Source organism: Poecilia reticulata, linkage group LG7 (assembly GCF_000633615.1).
Source record: "Poecilia reticulata strain Guanapo linkage group LG7, Guppy_female_1.0+MT, whole genome shotgun sequence".
Classification (NCBI taxonomy): Eukaryota; Metazoa; Chordata; class Actinopteri; order Cyprinodontiformes; family Poeciliidae; genus Poecilia; species Poecilia reticulata.
In genome coordinates, this window is record NC_024337.1 from 11,298,354 (window position 1) to 11,324,868 (window position 26,515).

The window sequence follows — 26,515 nt, forward strand, 5'->3', positions numbered from 1 at the left end:
TTTTATTATTTTATTTTATTTTATTTTTTTATTTTTTTTTTTTTTATTTTTTTTTTGCCATCATTTCCTTTGGGACTTTGAGCAAAAATTGCTTGTTCTCTTGTTTAGACCAAAGTAGGGGACAAGTATTTCTCTGGCCCAGCCATCACCATGGAGAACACCCGAGTTGTCAGCCAGTCATTGCAGCACTATCTGGAGTCAGCGAGGGTGAGCCTTCACATGTTTTTGTTTAATTTATTGTTTGTTTGTTTTTTTTACTTTTACTTAACTTAATCTCTTATCATAATTAATTTCCTTCATCAGGGTGACCTTTTCAAAGTTCTCCATAATATTCTGCTGAACGGAGAAACGCGCGAGTTAGCTCTCAACTACATGGCAGCTCTAGTCAACTACAATGTGAAGAAAGCTCAGATGCAGGTACTCAGCGCTCATCCTTTATTCATACAACAGCAGCTTGAACATGATATTTGAGTTTCTGATTGTGTCAAAAGAAAAATAAACTGCAAAGATAAAGTTTGCACCCGTAACATGCCTCTCAGTAAAACTCCGGTTTTGACGGAGTTTTACAAATTTGAGCAAAATTTGTCTCTTTCTTTCTCTCAGACCGATGACAAGCTGGTGTCGACAGATGGTTTCATGCTCAACTTCTTGTGGGTGCTGCAGCAGCTGAGCATGAAGATAAAATTGGAGACAGTGGACCCATACTACATTTTCCATCCACGGTGTCGCCTTGTTGTCAGCCTGGAGGAGACTCGTCTTAAAGCCACAATGGAGGAGCTGAAGAGCTGGATGGCTGAGCTGCGTAAGTAGAGAAAAAGGAGAAAATACTTTTAGCGTGGATTGTCAAACCCCAAAGTAAATAAAATAAGTACAACCTTCTGTTCTTTATTTAGGATGCAGAGATTATTCCTTTGGCTGAAAAAGAATGTAAATAAGTATAATGTTTTTTTTTTTTGTCTGTGTGAACATCATCAGATGAGGATCCCTCAAAGTTTTCAGAGCCCAAGTTCCCCACCGAGTGTTTTTTCTTGACACTTCACACTCATCACTTGTCCATCCTGCCATGCTGTCGGCGCTACATCCGCAGATTGCGCGCCATCCGTGAACTCAACAGGTAGTTCGTACACGGCGAACGGTTATAACTTATTCATCCAGTGAGTTATTTATAACCTCGTTTCACATTTTTAGGACTGTAGAGGAGCTGAAAAACAGTGAGGGCCAATGGAAAGACTCTCCCTTGGCTAGTCGGCACAGAGAAATGCTGAAACGATGTAAAACCCAGCTCAAGGTCAGTCCTGGTAGATTCTCTTACCGTCTGTCTGCTATATACTGATCCAATCCTCAAGACCGGCTTAAAGGCACAGACACGCCCAGGGTTTTCTGCTGTCAGAATTGACTCCGTTTGGACACTCGTTCCGTGTGCTGAAAAGCTGAAAAACAAGCGATTATGCAAGGGAACGTATTTCCTGAGACATGATGCTTATCATGTGTGACTGTCCTGTCAGAAACTGGTGCGAGCCAAAGCGTGCGCTGACGTGGGCCTTCTGGACGAGAACCTGCTGCGCAGATGTCTGCAGTTTTACAGCACAGTCATTCAGCTCATACTTCGCATGGTGGATCCGGTCTACCCCAAGTGAGTCGGCATACCACGAACTGACCATGCTGCTGTTTGGCATGATGCTAACAGAAAAAGAACAACTGTTTTTATCGTGGTTGTTGTTTTTTTTTGTTTTTTTTTTCTGTCTCTCATGCCGTTCTTCAAAAATAAACTTTACGCCACAAAATGTTCTCCTTTTTTCAGCATTACCCTTCCTTTGAACCCTGAGATTCCCAAAAGCTTTGCTGCTCTGCCGGAGTTTTACGTTGAAGACGTGGCAGAGTTTCTGCTTTTTGTCGTGCAGTAAGTCCTTCACATGTTTAAGACGTAATAAAACTGGATGAAATCATTTTATTTCCATTGCAAAGTTTTATTGCACCTGTGTGAATAATTAGCATTTTTCACCACGTGGTACTTTAGAGAATTCCCTTCTTTACTGCCTCTTTATTCCTTGCAGGTACTCTCCCCAGGTTCTGTATGAGCCGTGTGTCCAGGATGTTGTCACCTTCTTGGTAGTGTTCATCTGCAGTCAGCACTACATCAGGAACCCCTACCTAATAGCCAAGTTGGTGGAAGTGCTGTTTGTCACCAACCCTGCTGTACAGCCTCGCACTCAGAGATTCTCTGAAATGATGGAGAACCACCCGTTGTCCATCAAACACCTGGTCCCTGCTCTCATGAAGTTTTACACTGGTGGGTCTGATCCGCTGTACATTGAAGCTGTCTGCTTTTGACTGAAGAGTTTCCTCATTTGTGTGCTCCTATATTTAGTGTTGTCACTAATCCTACTTTTGCAATATCTGTATCTGTTTACAGTGATTGCAGCAATACACTTTTAGGTTATAATGAAGATGGGTTGAGTTGATTTCTGACCTGTGTTTTCTATATCTATAGATTTTAATCTATTCATATTTCTCATCATTAGTCAATATATCAGCTTTGAAAATATTTTAATCAACCTTCTCGCTTAGAACAGTCATTAAATGTTTGTAACATAGATGATCAGTTTTACAAATGGTTTTGCTGCTTAGCTGGACTCTACATTTTCTGCTTGATGTACTTGTCAACTCTGAGTTTTGACATTCCAGCAGGTCGACAACTCTGAACAACCACTTCTACAACTGAATGAGTTTTCTTTTTCCATTTCAATTACAAAATTTAACTTTACTTCTCTTTTGAACTTCTCTATTGTGCATAATCTATTCCTGATTTGTGAGCTTAAATGTTAAAAACAGAGCTGCGTCACAATATTTAGTCAACTGAATCGTGTGTACTTTAAAAGGAAAAAAAAAAAAGAAACTTAAGTCCAGCTTTTGTACAAATGTAGATGTTCCTCTTTGTCCCATTTTTCTCTTTAGACGTTGAGCACACTGGTGCTACCAGCGAGTTCTACGATAAGTTCACTATACGGTACCATATCAGTACCATCTTCAAGAGTCTCTGGCAGAACATTGCCCACCATGGCACCTTCATGGAGGAGTTCAAGTGAGTTTGTCGATTACAAAAATTGACACGTGATGAAAAATAAACAGTTGATGCTCAATTCTGAGACATTTTTTGTGTTTCCGACCTGATTTGCGCTTGTATCTCGTCTCCTCTCCCCCAGCTCTGGCAAGCAGTTTGTGCGCTACATCAACATGCTGATTAACGACACCACCTTCTTGTTAGACGAGAGCCTTGAGTCCCTGAAGCGCATCCATGAAGTTCAGGAAGAGATGAAGAATAAGGAGCAGTGGGATCAGCTGCCCAGAGTCTGTGCTCCATTTTATTATTATTTTTTTTTAATCTATTATTTTTTTTAATCAAGAACTCCCTGCTGTGTTGCAGTAATATTGATGGATTTTTTTCGTACACGTTTATTCTGAGTTTCAAAACATGGCAACAGATTTGCTAAGGCACAGTTTATTCAACGGTTTTTTTTTTTTTTTTCTTCTTCTGCTCCTTCAAACTTCCAGGAGCAGCAGCAGAGCCGCCAGTCCCAGCTGACTCAGGATGAGCGAGTGTCTCGCTCTTATCTGGCGCTGGCTACAGAAACGGTTGAAATGTTCCACATCCTAACCAAGCAGGTTCAGAAGCCTTTCCTCAGGCCTGTGAGTGTTGCTGCTTCCTCTGCACGTCCTACAAGATTCACTCCATGCATTAAGTGAAGCTGTTTCCATAAGAAGGAACTAATTGTTTGCAATAAAGTCGAAATCATGAGCCTGACTCGGTGATTTCAAACCATACAATATTTCTGAGCCTGTCCTCTTTTCTTCACACAGGAGCTCGGACCTCGTTTAGCTGCTATGCTGAACTTTAACCTTCAGCAGCTCTGTGGGCCCAAGTGCCGGGACCTGAAGGTGGAGAACCCAGAGAAATACGGCTTTGAGCCCAAAAAGCTCTTAGACCAGCTGACAGACATCTACCTTCAACTGGATTGTGCCCGCTTTGCTAAAGCGATTGCAGATGACCAGGTTGGCACCGACTGCATCAAAGATTTTGATTCAGAGGCTAAATTCATAGTGTTTTATTTGGAAATATTTCTATTGAAAATGTTTACTCTTATACCTGGCAAAGTTGTGGCCCCGCGATAGCTTTTCCTCTTTCACAATGTCATTAGCAAACTGTTGTGGATCTTTGTTTTCTTTGCAGCGATCATACAGCCGGGAGCTTTTTGAAGAGGTTATTTCCAAGATGAGAAAGGCTGGTATTAAGTCCTCTATTGCCATTGAGAAATTCAAGCTGCTATCCGAGAAGGTGGAAGAAATAGTCGCCAAGAACTCCCAGTCAGAGATGGACTACAGCGACGCACCTGATGAGTTCAAAGGTCCGTTTCTCCAATCAGCAAAGCTAATATTTGGGTGTTTAGTAACTGTTACAAAGCAAAATCAGTACTTTATTCTCAGTCTTCTGCATTTTGCGCATGTTCTACAATTATTTCCTTGCTATAAAGAATAAAGTCTGTTTGGACAGAGAATATAGCGTGGATTATATAACTGAAGTTATAAATTCCTACTTCTAAATTGACTCCACCCAAAGAACCACAAATCAAGTTTTATAAGTATAATCTTAGGATTTTTAAAAATATTTAAGGATGTAAAGACGGTTGCAAACTTTATAAAAAATACTATAAAATCAACTGGAAGGATGAATCCTAGATGTTTCAAGACATCAATACATCAAGTAAATGAAGCACAATTTTTAGAATTCTTTTTTTCCAATGTCAAATCTGAGTTGTTCATAAGCAATACATCGTAATATGTAAACGCAGAGTAAAAACTCTGGGATCCATAAATGAACCTTTGCCCTCAGGGGAAACAGCCGCTTCAGCGTGACCCCCAGGTCAGTGTAGACAAGAGAAGGTCTTCATTGAATTCCAGACATTTGTAGCAGGTTATGGCAGCTCATACGGATCATATAGACAGCTTAGAGCAAAGCTATCCTGTAACCACAGACTTAATATAATCCACAAAGAGAATGCGGTCTGCATACCAGCTTTGATTCCCAGATATGCCTGCCAGCCCACCACAGTTGATGGGAGTGTGCTATCCAGGACGCACACTCCCATCAACGACAGCTGTCTGTCGTTACGATATCGCACGCCAGGTTTTTATTTTTGTAACCTACAGGATTCATTCACATGAACAACTCTGTGACATTTCAATATATAGGGGGCACTCATAAGTTTTTATTGGGTCTTTGGTTCATTTGTTTTCTTAGGTTTTCTTATATTACTATTAATGCACCTGTTCAGCTGTTTAGGATGGACTTTTAGGGGGGTAATTTGCACTCAGCATTCATTGTTTTTATATTGAACTATATTTTTTGGTGTTTGGTTAAAACTATGTTTTTGAGAACTGACAACCTGCCTGGTTCTAAACTCCATGCACAGTTTGAACCGGTGAACAAATTTGAAGGCTGTGTGGTGGAAACAAACTAAAAGGCTCTAAACTTTAGAATTAAAAAATTACCAATTTTATGTTGCATTTCAGAATAATAATAAAAAAAGTAATTCAAAAAAGTTTGCTATGTTTTTCTCCTAATCTTGACTTGCATACATACTACCTTAGACCCTCTGATGGACACTCTGATGACCGACCCGGTGATGTTGCCCTCTGGGAACATTATGGACAGATCCATCATCTTGCGCCACCTGCTGAACTCCCCCACTGATCCCTTCAACAGGCAGCCCCTCACAGAGAGCATGCTGGAGTCAGGTAACATCATCTTGATGGGTCTTTGTTGGACGACCAAAAATAGCAAAAACGTTGGAAGGAACAAGTTTTATACTTTTTCAAACTTGTTGACTTGAAGTGTTTGTTTTTATGTTTTTTACTCCTGCAGTGCCTGAGCTGAAGGAGAGAATCCACACCTGGATGAGGGAGAAACAGGGCGCTCGGCCTTTCTAACAAACCCTTCATCTGTGTCTGGCTGCTTTACTGATTTGAAGGGATCTTTCCAAATCATCTGAATTTAATGTCACTACTACCAATGAGAACAACATTTTGAGTGGGGGGGGAGGGAAGGATACCTGATTGGATTTTTATTTGCATTTACCCTTTTTGTCTCAAACCATTATCATGGTTCTAAAAACAAAACATAATAAAGTTAAAACTTTTAAGTTTGTCTCTTGAGTTTGTGTGAATTATATCAAGTTAACAGTTTTGCTAGTTTATGTATTACAATTTAGCAGAAATCCGTTTGCAAAAAGCTCATCAATCATCTTTACAGTGGTCGCTCTGATTTTTTTTTTTTTTAAAATGTTTTTTAAATGTCTTGGCTTTATAAAAATCTCGAGTAAGAGCAGAGCCAGCAGAGTGTGAATATTTGTGAACTTGTTTGTGTTCTTCAGCTCATGTTTGTGCTTATGGATGACAAGTGGAGCCATAAAGGATGTAGGCTAATGTAATTTAATCTTCAAAGGAAATGTTATTTCAGTCTTAGATCGTAATAAGCAGGAACTTCAGAAGAAAAAACTGTTTAGTTATATTTTGATGCTGACTTCATTAATCTGATTTACTTGTATGTATTCTGGATCTGAAGATAAAAGCCTCATTGTCACCTCAAGGTCAAGTATCTGTGTTATAGAAGAGGTTGGGGAGCGAGGGAAGAAACAAATATGAAAAAAAAACGACAAAAAAAGAAAAACTACCAGAAACGAGGCTCCTTATGGATGGGCTATTATTTTGTTACTTAAAATTTCATGTAACAGCCATTTCAGCTCTTTAAATGCCCAGAAAGTATTTCCTTTAACAGGAAAGCTCCATGCAAGTCTGTGATAAACATGCGTCCTATATAATTCCTGTGTATCTACGAGCATTTTTGAAACTTCTACAGTATTTACAGGCATTTTTTTTGTGCACAAACATACAAGTCCTGACAATGTAGTACAAATTTTGGAAACTCTTTCCTGAACATTAATGATTTTTAATTTCCTTGAGCTGATCTAAGGAGGACAGGTTCTAACATTTATTTCTGTCTGTCAATTACGTCAGAATCTGCCCTCCGTAACGAGCACCTGATCCACCTTCACACATTAAACCAGACAAATTAAAGGCAGGGGTTCAATAATAGCAAAGGTGTTTTTTGGTGTAGTTTGAAATTAGATAAATTTACCATGAGCATTTCTGAGCACAGAAATTTCCATAAAATATAAATACACTAAGCTGCATTGTTCTTGTTTCCGAGGCTTAAAATAAGCTTCAGAAACCTCACACGTGTATTTCATTCTTACTGAATGAAATATGCAGACTCATCTGTCTGATGTTGGCCAAAGCATTTCCAGTTACATGTACTCAGTAAAATTGTTTATAAATACTAAGGAAAATAAATATTTTTACTCTATTTTAAGATTCAAGAACCAAATTATCTGTTACAAAGAAAAAAAACTTTATTTTGTAAAACAAATTCAGCTGAGAAAGCCCTTTTCATAATTATAAAATTGATGAATACTATGTGGCCAATTTAAGAATACAAAGTGTATAGTGTACTAAAAAATTATTTTAATTCAAAAACCCTTGTGCCGCTGGTGCTTTTCCGTTGTAGATATTAATTCAGATATTACATAAAAACATACAAAGGGACTGCACCATAAACCGCCATTTTTGTTTCCTTTATTGTTAATAAAAATAGTTTTGCAGGACGCATCTTTTATCATTAAAAAATATTCATTCAAATCCTCGCTAGGCGGCGCTGGTTTGCGGTGACCCTAGCGACACAGTGACAGCGGCGCTGGGGAGAGGTGGGGTAGAAATCCTGCAGTGTGGCGTCACGGTAGAAAAATGGAGAGAGAGGCTCCACCCACACCACAGATTTCCGATTTCATTGGCTCCTTGATGCCTTAGTCACCCACTTCTCTGCGCTGATTGGTCCGTTGGCCTGTCAGTCAGCACGCTGAAGGGGAGTTGACGTAATCTCTTCGGTAAATCAAGGCGATCCATCGATTTCCATTTTCGCTCGGGCGCAGACGGGCGGCCGCTTTTTTTCTGTCGCTACGGGGGAAAAAAAACAAGCTATTTCACCGAGTCACCTTGTTCACATTTTGTACTTTACATATCCATACGGCGGAGGATACCGCTATAATGGGTGTTTTCCACGGAAGAGGACATGGTAGCAGTTTACGTGTGTGCAGATTCTGATTAAAAAACACCAACAACACATCCTGACGCCCGCAAGCTAACGTTATTTCTCCCCACTGTCCGGTGGTGCCGCCTTGGATAGAGTCGTCAAACGTGAGTATGAACGATCGGACTGGGAACATGCATTATATGTATAACCTTAATGGTTGTTATGTCAGATTAATTTCTGCTGGCGAGCAGCTGTCTGTTGGTGCCAACATTAGTCATAGAGCTGCGTGTCTGTTACATATTTATGTCACGGAATGTTCGCATACTTTTATTTTATATGAAATAAGCAAAGTAAATGATGTTGATAGTTCAAAGGGGTTACGTTTATGCACAGTTGGTTAGCTGATAGCGCTTAATGCTGATAGAAACCCCAACCACAAACCTGTCGGCATGTCTTAGCAGTGTTCAAATGAACACATATTACAATTATGGTTTAAAACTCCAGTTGTCGTAGCCATTAAAAATGCTTTTAACCTTTCCTGCTGAATAAAACGTGAACAGTGCGTCCCAGCCTACGCTGCTAATGGGAGCCTTAACTCTTCTTCCCACAACATTCAGCAGACGAGGATTAGCCCACTTCTTAACATCGGCGAATTTAATTTCCAAGTATTAGAAATGGACGCTCTTCATTTGCACCAATGCAGAGTCGCATGCAGCAGACGAGACGGGGCCGCCTGGCTCGTTGTCCCGCGGTAGCCCTCAGCAAGAAAAAGGGGGGAGATAGAATTTCATGGGCGTATGCTTCAAGCAAGTATGGCTGACTGCTAGAATATGGAAAAAACAAGGGACCATTTGGGAATCTAGGGCTGAAATGGGCTAAAAGGCAACAGAACGAAACCCGGGTTGTAATCTAGTAAACTCATAGATACAGGGGCGACCTAAGATTGAATGAGGCCCATTAAAAACAATTATATTTGGGTGTCCACTTTTGCATGTTAGAGGGGGGAGAACATCCCTAAAGATGTAATAACTATTTGTAAGTTGGAAAATAGAACAGTCGGGCTCAAAAATAACAAGAAATTGCTTAATTCAAAAATTTTATTATAGGTATTGCCATGAAATGCTTAATAATCCCTGACTAATGTTGTCTTTTTCCGTAGTCGGTGTAAATGTGGTTTCTTAACTTGTTACAGTTCTTCGATTCAATCAAATGCTCTTTACTGTGGAATGTATTTTTACCATTAAAAACAGCAGTAAAGAAGATTCTGCTTCAAACTTACAGGATGTTCATCTTAGATTTCTTTTTTTTTTTTTTATCAATAAACATTATAAAAAGAACTGATGAATCTGGACATTTGCGTACAGTTACCTTAAAACATGACCTAGTAGATTATTTGGCTGATTTGGGGAAAAAAGAAAATGTACTCATCTTCAAATAAGTTAAACATAGATTGTTTGTTGTTGTTGTTTGTGGGCACTAAAGCTTTAGCAATAAACCCTGCAGACTGACTACTGACTCTACACAGAAAAAAAAGGAAAACTGTTACATGTCACAACTGACAGATAAATAATACGTCCTAGATGTTATTCTTATGTGCCTATAGGGCTAATATAGGATCTATGCATTAAGTGGATTCTGTTTAGCATTTTGGTAAAATACTTTTGATTACACAGATGCACTTATGCTGTTTTTTGTGTGTTTTCTTCAGGAGGAATATAAAAGCAGTCTTACTTGGGAGTCCGACCTGAGCAGCAAGAATGTCTGGGGCGTCTGTAAAAGTTGCTGTTCGAGTCCGACCCTTCAACTCCAGGGAAACGAGCAAGGAGTCAAAATGCATCATTCAGATGCAAGGCAACACTACAAGTAAGTAATCTACTGACACACACATGAGAGCATCCTCACAAACCACGTCTTTGAGTTTATGCAGGTTTGTCTGCACGTCCTCCCAAGTGCAGTTTTCTTCTGGAGGTCTTTTGCAAAGAGCCGGAGAATGAGCAAACTGAATGGTGGACGGTTAAGGCAAAACAGACTGAAAGGGAATAAAAGGCTTGCAGAGGGGAATCCCTCCCCCTCTGATTGGGGCCTACATGCCTGAGGAGTCTGTGGGAGAAATCCACAGTTGGTTCCTGATGGGGGTGAAACCCAGAGGTCACTTTAAAGACTGACCTGCAATCACTGCCCAGTTCATCGGGGCTTAATCACAGCCATTGTTGTGGCTCTGTAGTTTATGATTGCACTATCTCTGGGCATGCACTTACAGTTTGTGTTGCACCTTCTAGATGCAAATAAAATGTTATAGATTAAAGTTATTCATTCACTTGGTGAACTTTTTACTTCACGTGGTTTTCTTTTTTTTTTTTTCCTCTCTGCCATTTTTCCGGAAAACCAAAGTGATTTATTGACATATTTACTAGGGATGCAACATTCAGTCGACAAAAGTTAGTTAAGAAACTCAAAGTGCATTTTCATTTTTTGTGTGTGTTCTTTTAAAATAAATAAAAAAAAGCCCTGAATCGGTGCAATCTAAAATTTGTAAATCAGACATCAAATAAAATGGAAATCTATATTGCGAGGAAAAGCCATCTCTGAATTTCTAGTTGTTATTAACTTGTAATGCCCTTTTGTTGTAGTTTTTTCTCATCCCCTTTAACAACATGTTCAAGAGATGAGTAAGTAAGGTTGTGATGTACTGAAGCCAAAGTTTTGATTCTTTTATAGACCTCTAGGCCACAGGACTTTTAAACATGACGAAGACGGGTTGAAACAAGCCACAAGGCTTGTATCAGTGGCTAATAAAAATAACTCATGCCAGATCGAGAGGCTGCAAATTAAAATAGTTTTAATTGAATAGGTCACATACTGAAATATTTTAACTGAGGCGTCCTTGTGGACATAAAGTGTGTCTTAAAAGAATGTTCTTTTTAAAAGTCATGTGATCAGCCTGCTTATTAGTGACCGTGAGTCATCAGGTGCTGTGAAGTATTAGCTGCCTCCTTAGTCATGACAGCGCTGTATGTCCTGCTTCGGTCCGATGATTAACTCAGTCCCCCCCTGACGCTAACAGAACCAGCTAATGACCCAGTAACACGACAACGTCTGACGGAGGAAACTTGTTTTTCTTGCAGTCTCTCTGGCTTTCCTCAGCTCTTCTCCTGTCAGTCTTATCAGCCTCATTAGTCTAAGCTTGTATGAATCTTCTATAAGATCAAGTGTCCCTCCTAGATGTGCCTCACTTGCTCTTTATCTCTCGCAGTCTACCAAAAAGAGGATTTGTTAAATCCTCTTTTTTTTTTTTTTTTACTCCATATCCTCGGGTTTTCATCATTCCAATGTCACCCAAAAAGTAGCTGGAGGGGAAACTTGTGGTTTCTGGCAGAACTGCAGTGGCATATGCAGCGTTTTTCAAGGTGGGGGTTAGTCAGCGAGCGTGGAAGTAAGGGAGAGGAGTAGGCTGCAGCACCGCCTGCTCTACCTCCTCATCACATGGCCAGATTGCAGAGCAGAGAGAGAGGCTGGCAGGGAGCCATGCTCTTCTTTCATCAGGTCTTCATTGCAGATGGTATGCTGAGAACGCTGTCCTATTAGGATGCTGAGAGTTTTAACTGCACCTACTGGGTCAGACATGTAGGGGTTATTACATTTACGGTGATTTGATGTACACTACCTTTCTGCTCTAGCGGATCGCCTCAAACATCCTGACTTGTCGTATTTAGCAGAGTCGACAAGCGTGCTTTTAGTCTCAAATTCATAATGGCCTGTTTGAGAGTCCAGGAAATACTTTTTTTGTTTTCTCTTCGTGTTTTCATAACATTGCCTTGTCTTATTTTCTTATCTCATGGACGTGACTTATCTGAATAGTTTCCAATTAGATGTGAAAAAAAACCCTCCTCATGACTGATCACATGACAGATAAACCAATATGAACTTTATGCGATTTTGAAGAAGAAAACACTGTCAATACAGAATGATTAAATAGTTTATATTATGATATCTATTTCCAGTCTTTTTCATTCACCCTTTCTGTTATCTGTTAAACATCTCTCTCTCTCTTTGAATCCAAATGAACTTCTGACAAATCTTGACTTGAAGAGGAAAAATTATTTGCCTTTTAAAATACATTCTTTGGAATTAAGTTCTTGAAGTTTCAACCATCCGGTCATTGGTCAGGACTGATCAATCTGTTAATTGGATGATGCTGGTCAGCACCCGATTCCTCTGTGCTTCTCCGTCTGTAGTGTGTGAAACACTCAAATATCATCAGAAGTGCAGGCGAAAATCTGTCTTTTTTTTTTTTTTTTTTTTTTTACTGGCTGATTCTGATATTTTGGATCTGACCGACAGATTTTGTTTTCAGCCTTAATTGACGTCTAAAGGAAACTCTAATTTGATACATTTAAAGGATGGAGAGGAAAAACTGTATTTCTTGGTCTTGACCTCTGGATCATTGAACAGCACCATGCGAAAAAACTCTGACTTTAATCACTGGCTGGTTGATTTTGTGCTTGACTAAAAAATAAATCACATTATTGTGATGTAATTCTTGAGTCATAGCTGCTCAATGCAATAAAACATGCTTAAGCAATTTGTACCTTGTGTTTTGTATAATTTAGCTCAATATTTTGTTAGAGCTAACCAAACGCTGCTTTTAGCATGCATTTTCATGCTATTTTCCAAGGGTTTTCTGGGCTTAAACGGGACTGGCAGTTTTCATCGAGTTGCTTGGTCAGCATGTAGGTGTTTGGCAGATGTTTGCGAGGGGCCATGACACTCCCCCTATTGTGGTTGCTCAAGGGCATATGTGTCCATCCGTGTGCTTGTGTCGACAGCACAGAGCAAGAGAGAGCTGGGGGGCAAGAAGAGCAGGATGAGCCGTCTCCCCCCCCGTCTTTTCACAATGCACAGAGGGTTGTCAGGGATTGGGTGCATGCAGAGGAGCAGCAAATTGATTATCCAGCGTGCGTGGCCTCTGCAGCCAGCCTGGAAATAAGCAAAGGCCCTCTTTCAGTAATGGCCCTGAAACATACCAGAGCTAATGTGGTTATAAAGGAGAGATGTTATAGTGATCTGCATTGGTGTTTCAAATGTTAAATAGTTCCACCACGTCCACAGCATTCATTCATTCAGTTCATGATGTTCACGCTCGTCTCCATCTTGTTATGTAAACTATGTTGGTTCTAAAAAATCTTCTGATTACAGATCCACGACTCGTTCGTCTTTCAGATCAGATGAACGGCGAAGCCTTTTTCACATGTTCACAAACTGAATGCTGTTCAGTATTATGCCCAGTGTTGAAGTATAAACAAAGTGACAAGCTGATAAAGCAACCAAAAGGTCTCCACATCAATTAAACCTTCACCTTTCAGATATAGTTCTGCCGAGTGTCCTCTCAGTAAGAGCTAAGTGGTTGGTGACATTAGAAAATCCCCACCGGGAGTAAACAAGCTCTGCTCTGCTGTCTGTTAACGCATATGAACAGGCAGCAGAAATGACTTTATTATCTGCTATTTATGAGGTATTGACATTGAAAGGAATACTAGTGGGACGTTCAGGGAGATATTTGTTTGAGGGATAAACGTTGGTGCGATGAATCCTGTTCACACATGTACAATTGACCCAATTAGGACCAATAATCCACCAGACTTGCCTCGGGCCGCCACGCCCTGCCGCCGTAATCCTTCTGACCCATGTGGGTTTCCCTGGATATACTCTCCCACTGGAGAGCTGCATTTCTCAACTTTGATTATTTGTAGCGATGCCGTGACTTCTCACAAATATTCTAGGTTTACCTGTGCTTTTTAAAGGCTAAATTGGACATTGTGTCATAATGGATTATGTTGATGGTAAATATGTTGGGTTATTGTTATCAGTTTTACACAGAGATGGCAACAAACAGAATTTTGAGGCTAGTTTGCGATCTTTGGTTTTGTACAGATTTGACTCGCTAATGCTAATTTTAGCAAATTCCAGTTTCTCTTCAGGAATTTTAATTTTAAGGACTATTTTCAATAAACAGTTAATTCCTTAGAGAATATTTATCCCTACTTTAACGCTGAAATTCCCAAAATGCTGTCTACACTCACCGTCCTGTCGTTTGTTGAACGTTTAGCTTTCTCTTGCACTCTTGCAGCCTGAATAAACAGAAACGCCTAAAAAGTTTTCTCTTTTAAAAGCTGATTTCAGCTTTTATCAATATATTGATAAATTAAAGAAGCTGTCTTTAAATCTGAACAGATTTTATGCCGATTAGAAGAGTCTATATTCGTTCCACATAAAACATTGAATAATCCAGCTACGTAGCTCCAGTTTCTCTTTGGATCTTTAGCTTCAAATGAGGATTGAAGAGATTTCTTACCTTTTTTCTCCAAATGTTTGGGGTGGAGTAAACATTATTATGTCTCCGATTATTAGAAATTCAGTCGCTGTGCTTAAAAATAATTTAAAGTAATCTACTCTTTAAACAAAACGTCTATGATTTATTCAGTAATTAGTTTTCAAATTACAAATCGGCATTGCTTAAAGCTGCACTAAAACTTTCCACTGAGCCATTGGGGCTTTGATAATTAGTACTAAATCATTTTTTTATTAATAAGTGTTTGGAAATGAATGAGAACTGACAACAAGGCAGTAAAAAGCCGCGAGAGGAATCCCACAGACTGGAATGCACTCGACGTGGCCGAGGTCAGAAGAGCAAAGTGATCAGTTTCTTCAAATACTGAAGCAGCTACGTAATCGTCGACTGCGCTGCGCCTCATGGATCTGCCTCGGTTGAGTAACCATATGTGTTTAAAATGGTCAGTTTTTGTAGCTTGTGGTTTGTCCAGGCTCTGAAGTCTGTAACAAGTATTTGTTGCAATAAGACAACAAATAGAAGAAGTACAACTAATAATGAGAAAAAGCAGAACAAGCTGTGTGCTCAGTAAAGGTTTGTTCTGTAATTCTTACAAAAGGACAAAGTGAGTAAAGGTGCCAAATAGCTGCAGTGTGTGAGAACACCAATTCTCTGCATTGACTTGCTCAGTTCAGTTCAATTCAGTCCAGTCCTTTCCTTTTTTTTTTTTCTTTGTCTTTTTCTTTACAGCTCGCATTTTGTTCCAGCAGCTTGCAAATGAGCTCGGTGCAATTGGAGCGAGCTTTTCAGAGGAAATATTGGATATCAGATGAGCTAACTCTTGAGCGAGCGAGTGGGGGTAGTTAATGGCATCCTCGGCAGCGGAGACGGTGCAAGTCGAGCGCGGGCGCCGTTCACGTGCGGCGCAGCGTGAGGCAGCATCACATAACCACGCTAAGGTTTACTGTTGTAGCAGATTGCTCTGACATGAACGACACGGGATTAAAAATGCTTGGTGCGTAGAATAACTTTTGTGAGCTTTCAGTAGAAAAAAGTGAATCATTGATAACAGAAGCTGCTTTTATTTAGGCTGGACTCAGACGGTCTCATTCAAGTTTGAGTGACTCAGGGATGCTGAGATGAGAGTCCTGGCATATCGGCACTCGCAGCGTCTTTTGTTCTTCTTATCACTGCAGACGGACCTTTATGAGTCTGCCTGTGTGTTTGGACTTGCTGGCTCCCTGAGGGTATTGCATGACGGATAAGAATGTAAACACCAATGTTTCGACTCTGTACTGTATCAATGTGGCACTGAAAGTGAAGAAGCGGTTGTTCTTCCTGGGCGTGTCCAGCTGGATGTAGATTATGTTTCATTGAAGTTAGTCAAATCCACCATCGCCAACGTCTTCTCCACACCACAGCCGGCAGGGTTTTTCTCTTTTCTGTTCTCTCCAGCCTGCATTCGTTCATCCATGCCTTGATGATGAAGCAGATAAAGGCATGTTTGTTTTTCCTGATACTATGCGCCCTCTTTGATTCTTTTACCTTTGCTTGGTTCGCTGCCTCGGCTCCGTTCAAAAGGCTGAACTTTCCCACATTTTAAGAGCACGGGGTTTTTGTGCCTTCTTTTTCACTGTTCTCACTCCAGACTGTATTGTTGTTTTTTCGCCCAGATTCTAAGGGTTGCATTCAGAAACGAGCTCCCCAGCTTTGCAGTCGTAGCACGGCTAGCTTGTTGGTGCCCAAGAAGCTCATCTTGGATTATTTGTGTGTGAACAAAGTTATTTTTTGTAACCATAATAATTTTGCAGATGTATTAACCCTTGTGTGTGCGAGGACTGAGGCAAACGTAGAGGACTGTGGCAAATGATACAAGTTTTATGTGTGTGTGGTTGGTTGGACCCCATTTCTAAACACAAGGGTAAAGGCAGCAGTGTGAAGCTGATTTTTATGTTCAAACATGCATAAATGCACAATAAAATCTATATGAAAAATCTCTCTCTTACTTTAGATAAGGATCAAAGTAAAGTTGATTCTGAAAGATTTCTCTGTCTCCTTCGTGTTCATGATGTCAAGATTATATAAAGGCAGAAAGCATTTAAAGTGAGAGTTGAGTTGCTGAGGGGATGCTGGTTGAGGAAATCCAGGTCACCGCTCTGTAAAATGGGCGCCTGTTGTGTGCCATGAATGCACGGGGCTGTGTGTGTGTTTCCCCCCGCCTGCACCGCCTCGCCTGGTTTACACTGTTGTTCCCACTCAGCTGCTGTGCCCGGATCATATGATAATCCCCATGCTGTTTTCAGGCAAATTGAGAAACTCCTCTGTCATGTTGAGAGATTTAGGGCAATTGATTCCTTTTGAATTTACTGATGATCAAAAATGAATGGATATTTGGAAGGCACAATTTCAATTTTTATGAGTATGGAGCACAGAAGCATCTGCTTACAGAAAAAATAAATAAAACATTGTGAAAGAACTGCTTCCTTTACAAAACTTTTTGTTTCGTTGTGTCAGATTTGCAATCTCACTTCCCAAAAGAGAAATTAAGAGGCTATTCTGAATGTTTTCCACGACACAGGATGTGTTGAGAAATATCTTTCGACCTTTGAGGCATCATTCATGAAGTAGAAAGTGCTCTCCTGGTTAGAGATGCTCTCGTCAGACTGCTGATCCTGACTCCTGAACAATAACTCTTGTACCAGATTCTCAAATGGCATTCTATATTTACTGGGAGCAGAGGGGATGTCACACTGTGTGGCATGGGAGAATCTGTAAAAACAGGACCTTATTAGTATTTTAAAACGGTACATAATGACCGTTGACGTTTTGATCTGGGTTTAGGATATATTCTCAGCAGCGAGCTTTTCCCTCTGGAATAAATTATTGGATTTCCTGAAGTCTTTATAACATTTCCAAGCTCTGCGTCTTCAAAATCAAGTTGAAATCAAGCAGAACAGGATTTCTGTGCCGTGTTTATCCTGCCTGTTGCCACTCTTTGTCAACAAGGTATAAAAACTAGTTTTCCTTTTAAAGGAATGTATTTCAAACTTAACAAATGCTGTAACTAACATTGAGCATTGAACTTGACCTCATCAGCACCAAAGATTATTGCTGCAAAATGATAAAATGATAGCATTTGGTGCATTTGCTGACCGGGAAAAAAAGAAGAAGGTTTTTTAAAATTATTATTATTATTTTTTTTTTTTTATTTTGCCATTGTAATAAATTTACCCCTGTTGGGTTTTAAACCCAACACATCAGCTGACAGGCTGCCTTGTGTCCCGTCTCTTTGTTGAAGTTCTGTTTGTTTTGCTTCTGAATGGAGTTCTGCTGACTTGGCGTGTTTTCTCTTCTAGAAACCTCCCCTTCAGTCGCTGTTATTCTGAGCCCGGCCGCTGAGCCTGTCTAAGCTGCTGCTATCAAAGGCGCTTGCGCCCCCAGTTTGGTATCAGGGAGCGGTGTATGTAAGGTTTGGCTCGGGAGTTCAGCGGAAAGATTGGGCGGCTGAAATCTGTCCATTCCTTCCTGTCACTGACAGTCTGTCGGCATGCGAAGCACTAACTGCCATCTGCTGCTGTATAAATAGACAGCAGAGCAGAACGGGAACAGCTGGCGTAAAGACCAACACTGTGACCTCCTCCACTGCTTTCTAGTTCAGTGAGCGACCCCGTCTATAGTCGCTTTATTTACATGTATGTGTCACTTTCTTTTTTTTTTTGTCTGTGTTTGCCGTAGATCTGGGACGGGGACTAAATCAAAGTTCTTTTTTTTTTTTTGGTAATAAGATTAAATGCAAATTTATGTTCTTAGATATGCTTTCAGCTACTGCTTTGAATTTCTGTCAGTAGCTTATAGGATTGTGCTTTTACTCCACTTGATTAAGTAGAGGGAAAACCTGTTGCCAAATGTGTCGAACCTGCTCTCTCTCCTACTTGCTGTCGCCTTAAACATCCGACACAATCCTTTTAGGTTTGATAGGTTGTAGGAGTTAAATGGGAATCCTGATCCACGCAAAGGTCAGCGACTCCCAAGTCCTGGAGGGCCGGCGTCCTGCAACTTCTGGATGCAACACACCTGATGTTGGCATGTCAGCGAGTTTTATTGATTTGATTCAGAAGAGCTGGAGCAGGATGCACCCAAACCTTCCAGGACACAGGACCTATAGGTCTGCAGACTACTGCGCTTCAACATTAGCTTCCTTTAGCTCTTAGCTCCTGCTCGAGTTAGACCTGGGCACAATTATAAGTAAGATATTCTTATGCTTTAAGACAAGTGTAGCCCTTTGTCTTTGTTGAGGAGTTTATATTTAATAGAACTTCATCACTTTAAAGTCGAATTATCCAGTTTGAGGACCTTTTTTCTCTAAACAAAGGGAGAGGGAGGAGGACAGCAGTGTGAAAAGAGTCATTGTTACAGAGGAGGACCGGGCACATAAAGCCTTGTCATAACAAATTACCTAATGTTTTCTGCAGACCCCGTTGTCAGCTGCATTGCCCCGCATTCAACTCTTTGTCCTGGTGTCTTCCTGTCCTTCTTTTTTTTTTTTTCTTTTCACCTTTTGTTTTCTCCCCCGTAAGAAGAGAAATATGATGTGATCTGCCTTCTAACACTGGAGTTGTTTTTTTTTTCAACTTTTGGTACACTCCTTCAGAGTTTCAGGTGTATCTCAGATGATTGTTGTTTGAACCAAATGTGTGCTTTAGAGAGCAGAAACCTTGTCACAAGCGATTTAGTAAAGAACATTCTTCCGATGACTAGACAAACTCTCCTGTCTGGAAAGTTTCCTGCATTTACGGAATATTTATTAGACCTCCGGCGAAATCGCAATGCGATCAGTGGGACACGTTTTCTGTTTTGGAGATGTTGTACGGCTTGTGTTGTGGTTGCCGCAAGCTCAGCTGTTTGTCAGATGTGCCAAGCAGTGCTCACACACTACTTTTAGCCCCGCATCCAGTGATAACTCTGTCACCCGCGCTGCAGCCTTGGTAACGGTCATCACACACAGACAGTATGCCATAGCACAAATGAAAGCGCGCAGAACATTTCTGTGGTCGCCTCAGCATCCACCTCATTCCAGCCTCGTGCTTCCTGTTGGAGACTAAATAACCAAATTAGCGTTGCTGTGGTTCAGCTTGGCCTCATGTCAGCAGCTGTTTCGCTCCGGCGCTCATGCAGAAACGGTGACGCAGGCAGGCAGACTATGAAGATGTATAGGGAAACGGCATGCGGCTCTAATATGCTGCTGGATTCTTGTTTCTGAATCACCTGGAAATGGTGAGGAAAAGCAAAGGGAGTGACTCTTTTATGTGCTAACAAATAATAAATGCTCAGCGGGTGATAATTATCTCAGATATCCAGCAGATGTATATCTGAGATATACATCTGCTGGATATCTGCACAATATAAGGAGATGATATTCTTGAAGATGTTGAATATTGCGATAACAATATCAGGTGTGAATAAGCCTGACACAATAAGCAAATAATCGATTAAAAAGACCTTGATCATTTCCATTTTGATTGGTTTTTTTTTAACTCCAAATCTGTTTACAGAGACTTCACAGTCCATTTTATTCATGTGTTCAGTTTTGTGTTTTAAACTGTCATCTGTGGTTGGCACAGATTGATATAACAAGGAGACATTGTGCAGCTCTGGTCGCAGGCATTTGTGAACAAGTCAGAGTAAAAATAATTTTTATTACAGAGAATAAATAAAACAAATGTGTAACACAATTTAATTGATGTTATTTAAAAGATTGCTTCTACAATGCAGCCTACAGCTTGCTAACTGTAGATTTAAAATAGCATTTCCTGAGTTGCTTTAGTTTTTACACCGTCATCGACTGTTCAGTCTTATTTCCAAACAGGTGAATCTTTCTTGTGGACAAGTGGGGCAATCATAAAAACAAATTTTACTGAATCATAAATTGTCCCAGAAATTATTGTGATAAACAATAATATTGCTGTTTGAGACCATTTTCAATATTGTTTGCAATATGCTGTTATCTAATATATTGATAACAGCATAATAATGGAAGTTCACCTCTCATAGGATAAAATGTAAGTTACCGAGTTCATTTTAATTCATAATGAAATTAATTGATCTATGTTTTTGCGACATCCTTATTCACAAGGGGAAAGTGTTGATCTTCTTTCAGCCAGCTGTGCTTGTTGCCAAGTAAATGTCTTAACAACTCACCCTGGCAAAGGTCAATTAATGAAACTTCCTGAGCAGAAAGGAACAACTCTGTAAAACGTCACCAGCAGCTTTGTTAGTATTACTCACATAATTATTCATGTGTGTATTCTGCTGGTTTAATCAGTGTCAGGATAAAATGCTCATGTTGCTACTTACTGAAGGATTGTGTTGCTCTTGTGGGGTTTGCAAGACGTTTGTCCCTGACTCATTTGTCATTCACAGAGATAGCAGGGAAGTTACAGGACAAAGTCAGAGTTGAAGTAAATGTTCATCCTTAACCCATGATAGAAGGACAAAAAATGTCTCTTTTATTCAAATCTTGTTCTAGTGCTTTAATTAGGCGATTGTGTTTTAACTCTTGCCTGCACTAAATGAAAATCTTTGAACTGTTTTCTCCCTCAATGGTTAAAGGCTGTTAAAAGTATTGAGGTTTTTAGAAAGTTTTTCTTTCATCGTACCGTTTTTACCTCTCTCTTAATGAGTTGAAGGAGAAAATCTAAATGAGGTAATACTTCATCTTCCTTTCATGCATGTTGGGTTAAATAGACACAGTATTTCTGCCACAGGATTGTCCATCTGGGGGTCTGACCTGTCCTTTTAATGTACCCGTGACATCAGGAGACACGTTGACGGTATTGACTTCCTCCTCCAACTTTGAGGCAACTGGAGTCAGGCTCCCTTCACTCTGAATGAAATAAGATTGCCATGGGAAATGAAATGCTCAAATGAATTACCGCTACATCAGCTGGTGCGTAAGAGCAGACTAAGAAGCTTTGTATTCAGCAACAGACATCTCATTGAGCAGAACATTTTCTGAAACTCCTCGCATGAGCCGAACATGTTGAGCTGCCGAGTGCGTTCATTTCATGCAGCCGTCTTGGTGTTTGCTTGTTTTTTCTTTTCTTTCAGTTCTGCAGAATTGTAAATCCTCTTGATTGTCTGCACTGTTTTTAGCCGGGCATTTCTTTGTTTCCTTTTAAAGTCTACATATGAGTTCACTTCCTGCCACCCTCCCCTTCTTGCGATTCTAAATTGGCATTGATCAGCCTGAGCGAACAGCTAGCAGTTCCCTAGAGGTTCGCTTGAAAAGAGAGGCTGATGTGTTCAGCCATTTTAGACTCTCTCTGCCCGTCTCAGGTGAAAGGCGAAAGCTTTTAGTCCCCATCTGGTGCTTGGAGACCTCCTAACAGCCTAATTAGGGAGGTGTGTTGTGTTTTTTTTTTTTTTTTCTTCTAAGCTTTCCTGCTTGGATTATGAGACCCCATGTTGTATGCTGTAGCAGAAAATGTCTGCCAGCTATAACCAGCTGAGTGATGCTCTCTGGATGGCAGGATGTGGTTAGTTAACAGCTACCTACCTGGCTTTGAAATGGAGAGCTCCTGTGGTGTGCTCGCATAATCCCAGTCCTAATTTTGGACAGGATCTATGGATGCAGTGCAGGTCTGATTGGGGGAAAATACGTTTTCTTATGGCCTTTTTTGGCCTTCAGTAGCTTTTCTTCACATAACATTTCAGTAAATTTTAAGTAAATTGTCTCAGTTATATATGGATCCTTTAAAGCAAGTAAAAATCAATGACGAATTCTGACTATATATGAAGTATATGATGATATTAACGGCTACACCGGCACACCTTTTGTATCAGTGATTTATTTAAAAAGCCCGGGGTAGAGAAAGTTATCATCACTTATGGGATCCGACGCTATAAGTGGCTTAATGTCTTAAGTTACAAATCCCTCAGCTTTTCAGAACCGGCTTTTCTGTATGTTTCCTGTGTTGGAACCGCCATAAGCCCAAAATCCATACTTAAATTGACCGTCATTGTTCACAGATCTGTATTTTAAAGCAATTCTCAACGATCAGCGATGAGGAATGCTCGAGAGGAGAGAAAAAAAAGGGAACGCAGTGTGCCGCATCCTCCGACCTCCCTCTCCCCCCCGTCCGTGCCAAGTTGAAGTTGTTATGGCAACCGGAGTCTGGTCCTGTACCTGTTGCCATGGTTGAGAGGGACAGATTTTATGACGTTGTTTATGAGGCAGCAAAAATGCGTCTTCCGTCTCAAGATGGAGGAGTGCAACTCCTGCTGGAGTTTAAGTGGAAATGTGTCTGCGTTTACTGCAGACCCGCTGGGTTTGTTTCCTCATTGAGTCAGTTTGTGACATCCAAGTATGTTATGAGTTGTAAAATATCAGAGGGTATATGCTGGTTTCTGGTCCAAAAGGATATTTTTATTGCTTTTGTGTGCAGTGGCATCAAATCCTCCTCCTATCTTCCTCTTTAATAAGACGCTGCTCATCTGATACATTGACGCAATGACGCACTGTGAGTGATCAAAAGTGGCGATAATGCTACATAAGAATGACTGAATACCTTTTTATTCTAAACAGTAACACCATACCTCTGACATGGATCCAGAAATGCTCTTTAGGAATTTCAGAAAGTGCTTTGTCCTGCTGGAATGCAGTTGTTGATTCCCTAGGCTGAGATTTTCCCATCCACCTGCCACCAAAGCTCCTCCGTCCCAGTGTCTTTCATTCATATTGCTATGCAGCCTCTCGAGCTAAGGGCGGCAGCTCATTAATAGCAACTGTAGATTGTTCCAGGAAAGGGCAATAGGGGCGTTGGTAACCCAAACCCCCCCTTGATTTCTTCACGCCAACTCTCCAGTTTCCCTCCGGAGGCAGGTCAGAGGTGAAAATGGTCTTTATTTAGCCACCCATCTCTCTGTATCCTCTTCCAGGGCCCAATATGGAAGCGGCGACCGAGCACCTTAACCTGAGGCTTGCAGAGCGCGGGAGCAAATGCATCATTTTTATTTAAAGAAAGCTCGTTTCGGGTGCGGACGAAATCGTCGCGTATTAAATGCAAAGCAGCTCAGAGGACGCGCAGTGCTTTTCTGTCAGCATGATGTGACCCACGGAGGGCGATATGCAATCCCTGTCCCTCCTCTTCTCCTGCATTATTGATAAGTGCGCTGAAATCCTCTGAGCATGTAAGCCACTCTGCTGGCGACATCTCGATGCAAAAAGCCTCTCAAGCACCCTGATGTGAAGGAGCCAAAGGGGCCTGAATTTGCTCATCAGCTTCGGGACACAATTAAATACAACAACGCTAATTGCAGCCCTGGAGCTGGCACTACACACCTCTTCTGGAAGATTGCAAATACAAACGCAGCATGGACACATTTAGTATAATGCTCGTAATAATAGTTTGGGCTCCCTTGCAGTGTTTTTAAATGAAAGACGAGCAAACATTCGCTCTAAGCTTTCGGTCGCTGTAGTGTGTGTACATGCAAACAGAGCAGCATCCTACTCCGTCTGCAGCCTTACATTTACATTTACAGCACGCAGCCTTGAAGCTAGGACTCTTGTCTTGCGGGCACCAACCGGCGTGGTTGAGGGGGACGACATACCAGACATGGTAGCAGATTCTTTCCCGTCAAGAAATGTGTGTGTGGCCTCGGGGACCGGCTGGGCTGTGTGGAAACTCTGTGTCAGTACGTTTGAAGCAGGTGAAATGTGGCAGAAGAAGTTGAGCATGTCGGTACTAAAAGCCAGGTGTGTCACGATAACAAATAAATTGTCCCAGAAATGATTGCGACACATGATAATATTGTTTAATAACAATCACTGTAGTGTAATGGCATTATAATGCAAGCTTTCCCTCTCAAAGACCAATTAAACTTTAATTTTGTAAAGGCCATGTAACACTGGAACTGGAAGACATTTTAAATATCCAAAATAAAAACACAACAACCGAAAACAATAAATAAAACTGAAATAAAATGCAACTGAAATCATAACTAAAATTTATTATGACACCGCTTCAAAATATATTAATCATCAAAATAGAAATAATGGAGCTCATTTTAATTCATCATGTGATTCATTGCTTATTGCGACAGCAGGTTTACTCACATCTATTAGTTATTTCACTCTGGCTTAACTTTAATTGGAGAATAAAGACACGCTGGCTGGGAAAACTTGAACCGTTTCATGTTCTCTAAAAAAGATAAAAGCGGATGTAATGTGTCACTGACTCGTGACTTTTAGGTTCAAATATATCACGCCTGGTGCTGGGATTCAAAAATGCCTGTTTGGCAACAAACCATGAAATAAACAGTGGATAAATGCATATTAGAAATTTCTGGTTGTTTTTTTTTTTTTTTAGGTCTGATTTGCTGATTCAGATTTTATTTATTTTTAATTAAAGAGAAAAAAGTGTGCAACGGGTAGTATTTTTAAAACCAACAATTTTTTTTATTAATTTTAATTTGCTAGTTGACATTTAAAAGCCATAGAAGGGAATGTGTAATTTATTCTTTGGTTTCATTATAAATGTTACTCTCTCACTGTAGGTTTTAATTGAAGCTGTATGAACAAAGATGTAATTGGTGAATCATACCACCCCAGATGTTTTTAACCTTTTTCCTTATTTTTCCATCACCTCCTCAGCTATCCTGAACCCCAAAGCCCCCAAAGAACCAGCAAAAACCTTCAGCTTCGATTACTCCTACTGGTCACACACCACGGCGAGTAGACGCACAGATCGCTGGAAAACTTATTTTTAATATCTATTAGTAGCCTAAACAAGCAATAGAAATAAATCCTATTGATTTATTTCCCACCTTGCAGCCAGAAGACCCCTGCTTTGCGGCACAGAACCAAGTGTACAACGACATCGGAAAGGAAATGCTAGAGCATGCTTTCGAGGGCTACAACGTCTGCATCTTTGCCTACGGCCAGACTGGAGCTGGCAAATCCTACACCATGATGGGCAAGCAGGAGGAGGGACAGGAAGGAATCATTCCCATGGTTTGTGTTGTTTTAGATTGTTTCACACAGAATAAAGTATTTTTTCTGAATTATTAGAGGTGTTCTCTTGAATATTCTCTTTGCGCATTTTTATTAATCATTGAGATCATTTGATTAAGTTGTTAAATGGTTTGCCTTTTTCACTTGCTTTTTTTCTTTTGTCCCTTCTGTTTATTGTTTCCAATTCAGTCAATGTGAATTAACAATCTTCTATTTCTGTGTTGCAGCTTTGTGAAGATCTATTTGAGAAGATCAATGAAGACTGCAACAAAGAGGAGCTGTCCTACTCAGTGGAGGTAAATTTACAGTTTACAACGGTCAGCCCTCCATTGCCAACCTGGTGACATACTCACAATATTTAGCTTTTCTTTTTTTTTTTTTTCAGCCTTTCTCTCCCAAAGAAAGTTTCAAATATAGATTGATGTACCTGTTTTAGAGTTACTAATATGTTTTTTCCAGAACCTAAACTCTGAGCCTTGAACTTAAAATATATGCTGACATATTTTGTAAACATTTTTTTATTTTTTATTTTTTAGGTGAGTTACATGGAGATCTACTGTGAACGGGTGCGAGATTTGCTCAATCCTAAGAACAAAGGGAACCTGAGGGTGCGAGAGCATCCGCTGCTGGGTCCCTATGTGGAGGACCTGTCCAAGCTAGCTGTTACATCCTACACAGACATTGCTGATTTAATGGATGCAGGAAACAAAGCAAGGTGAGTTAAGCCCCTATATGTCAAGGTGAGACACAAGGGAAGATGGGGATGTATAGAATGATTGGTAAAACAATATTAACCCTAAAGTGAGTTCTTCCATCATCCGTAATGACAGAATGAATAGTTTAAGATGCTAGATGTGAGTTCTCCAATGATGCTAATTCACTTCTCATTCATTCACTGCTAACCAACATTTTACACATGAAGAACTTGGAGAATGTGAAACGCGTGGATGTTCTGCCGTGTTGAGAAAGCTGCTGTGGGGAGGAGTGAACTCTGCTTTAATCTCCCTCTGCTGACTCAGAGGGCTTATATCCA

The 26,515-nt window shown here is 40.4% G+C and overlaps 2 protein-coding genes across 33 annotated transcripts in view; both read left to right on the forward strand.

Moving 5' to 3' along the window:
- The window catches only part of ube4b (ubiquitination factor E4B, UFD2 homolog (S. cerevisiae)), a 17,291-nt gene extending 10,648 nt beyond the window's left edge, over positions 1–6,643 (forward strand). For both annotated transcript variants that reach the window (XM_008413368.2, XM_008413369.2), the window contains 15 exons: positions 109–207; positions 304–417; positions 604–802; positions 976–1,114; positions 1,189–1,288; positions 1,506–1,633; positions 1,802–1,900; positions 2,055–2,290; positions 2,956–3,082; positions 3,204–3,348; positions 3,553–3,687; positions 3,859–4,050; positions 4,229–4,403; positions 5,647–5,793; positions 5,921–6,643. In XM_008413368.2, coding sequence (XP_008411590.1) covers positions 109–207; positions 304–417; positions 604–802; positions 976–1,114; positions 1,189–1,288; positions 1,506–1,633; positions 1,802–1,900; positions 2,055–2,290; positions 2,956–3,082; positions 3,204–3,348; positions 3,553–3,687; positions 3,859–4,050; positions 4,229–4,403; positions 5,647–5,793; positions 5,921–5,985 — 2,100 coding nt within the window. In that variant the 3' untranslated portion in view covers positions 5,986–6,643. The remainder of the gene's footprint in view (positions 1–108; positions 208–303; positions 418–603; positions 803–975; positions 1,115–1,188; positions 1,289–1,505; positions 1,634–1,801; positions 1,901–2,054; positions 2,291–2,955; positions 3,083–3,203; positions 3,349–3,552; positions 3,688–3,858; positions 4,051–4,228; positions 4,404–5,646; positions 5,794–5,920) is intronic.
- Positions 6,644–7,962: 1,319 nt separating this feature from the next.
- Positions 7,963–26,515, forward strand: part of kif1b (kinesin family member 1B) — a 63,879-nt gene continuing 45,326 nt past the window's right edge. For 6 of the 31 annotated variants that reach the window (XM_008413376.2, XM_017305757.1, XM_017305756.1 and 3 more), the window contains exons 1-6: positions 7,989–8,307; positions 9,852–10,006; positions 25,123–25,199; positions 25,303–25,482; positions 25,710–25,778; positions 26,019–26,197. In XM_008413376.2, the coding sequence (XP_008411598.1) occupies positions 9,901–10,006; positions 25,123–25,199; positions 25,303–25,482; positions 25,710–25,778; positions 26,019–26,197 (611 nt within the window). In that variant the 5' untranslated portion in view covers positions 7,989–8,307; positions 9,852–9,900. Of the gene's footprint in view, positions 8,308–9,851; positions 10,007–25,122; positions 25,200–25,302; positions 25,483–25,709; positions 25,779–26,018; positions 26,198–26,515 lie in introns of all 31 variants that reach the window. The other 25 variants (XM_008413406.2, XM_008413395.2, XM_008413409.2 and 22 more) reach the window with 7 other exon arrangements.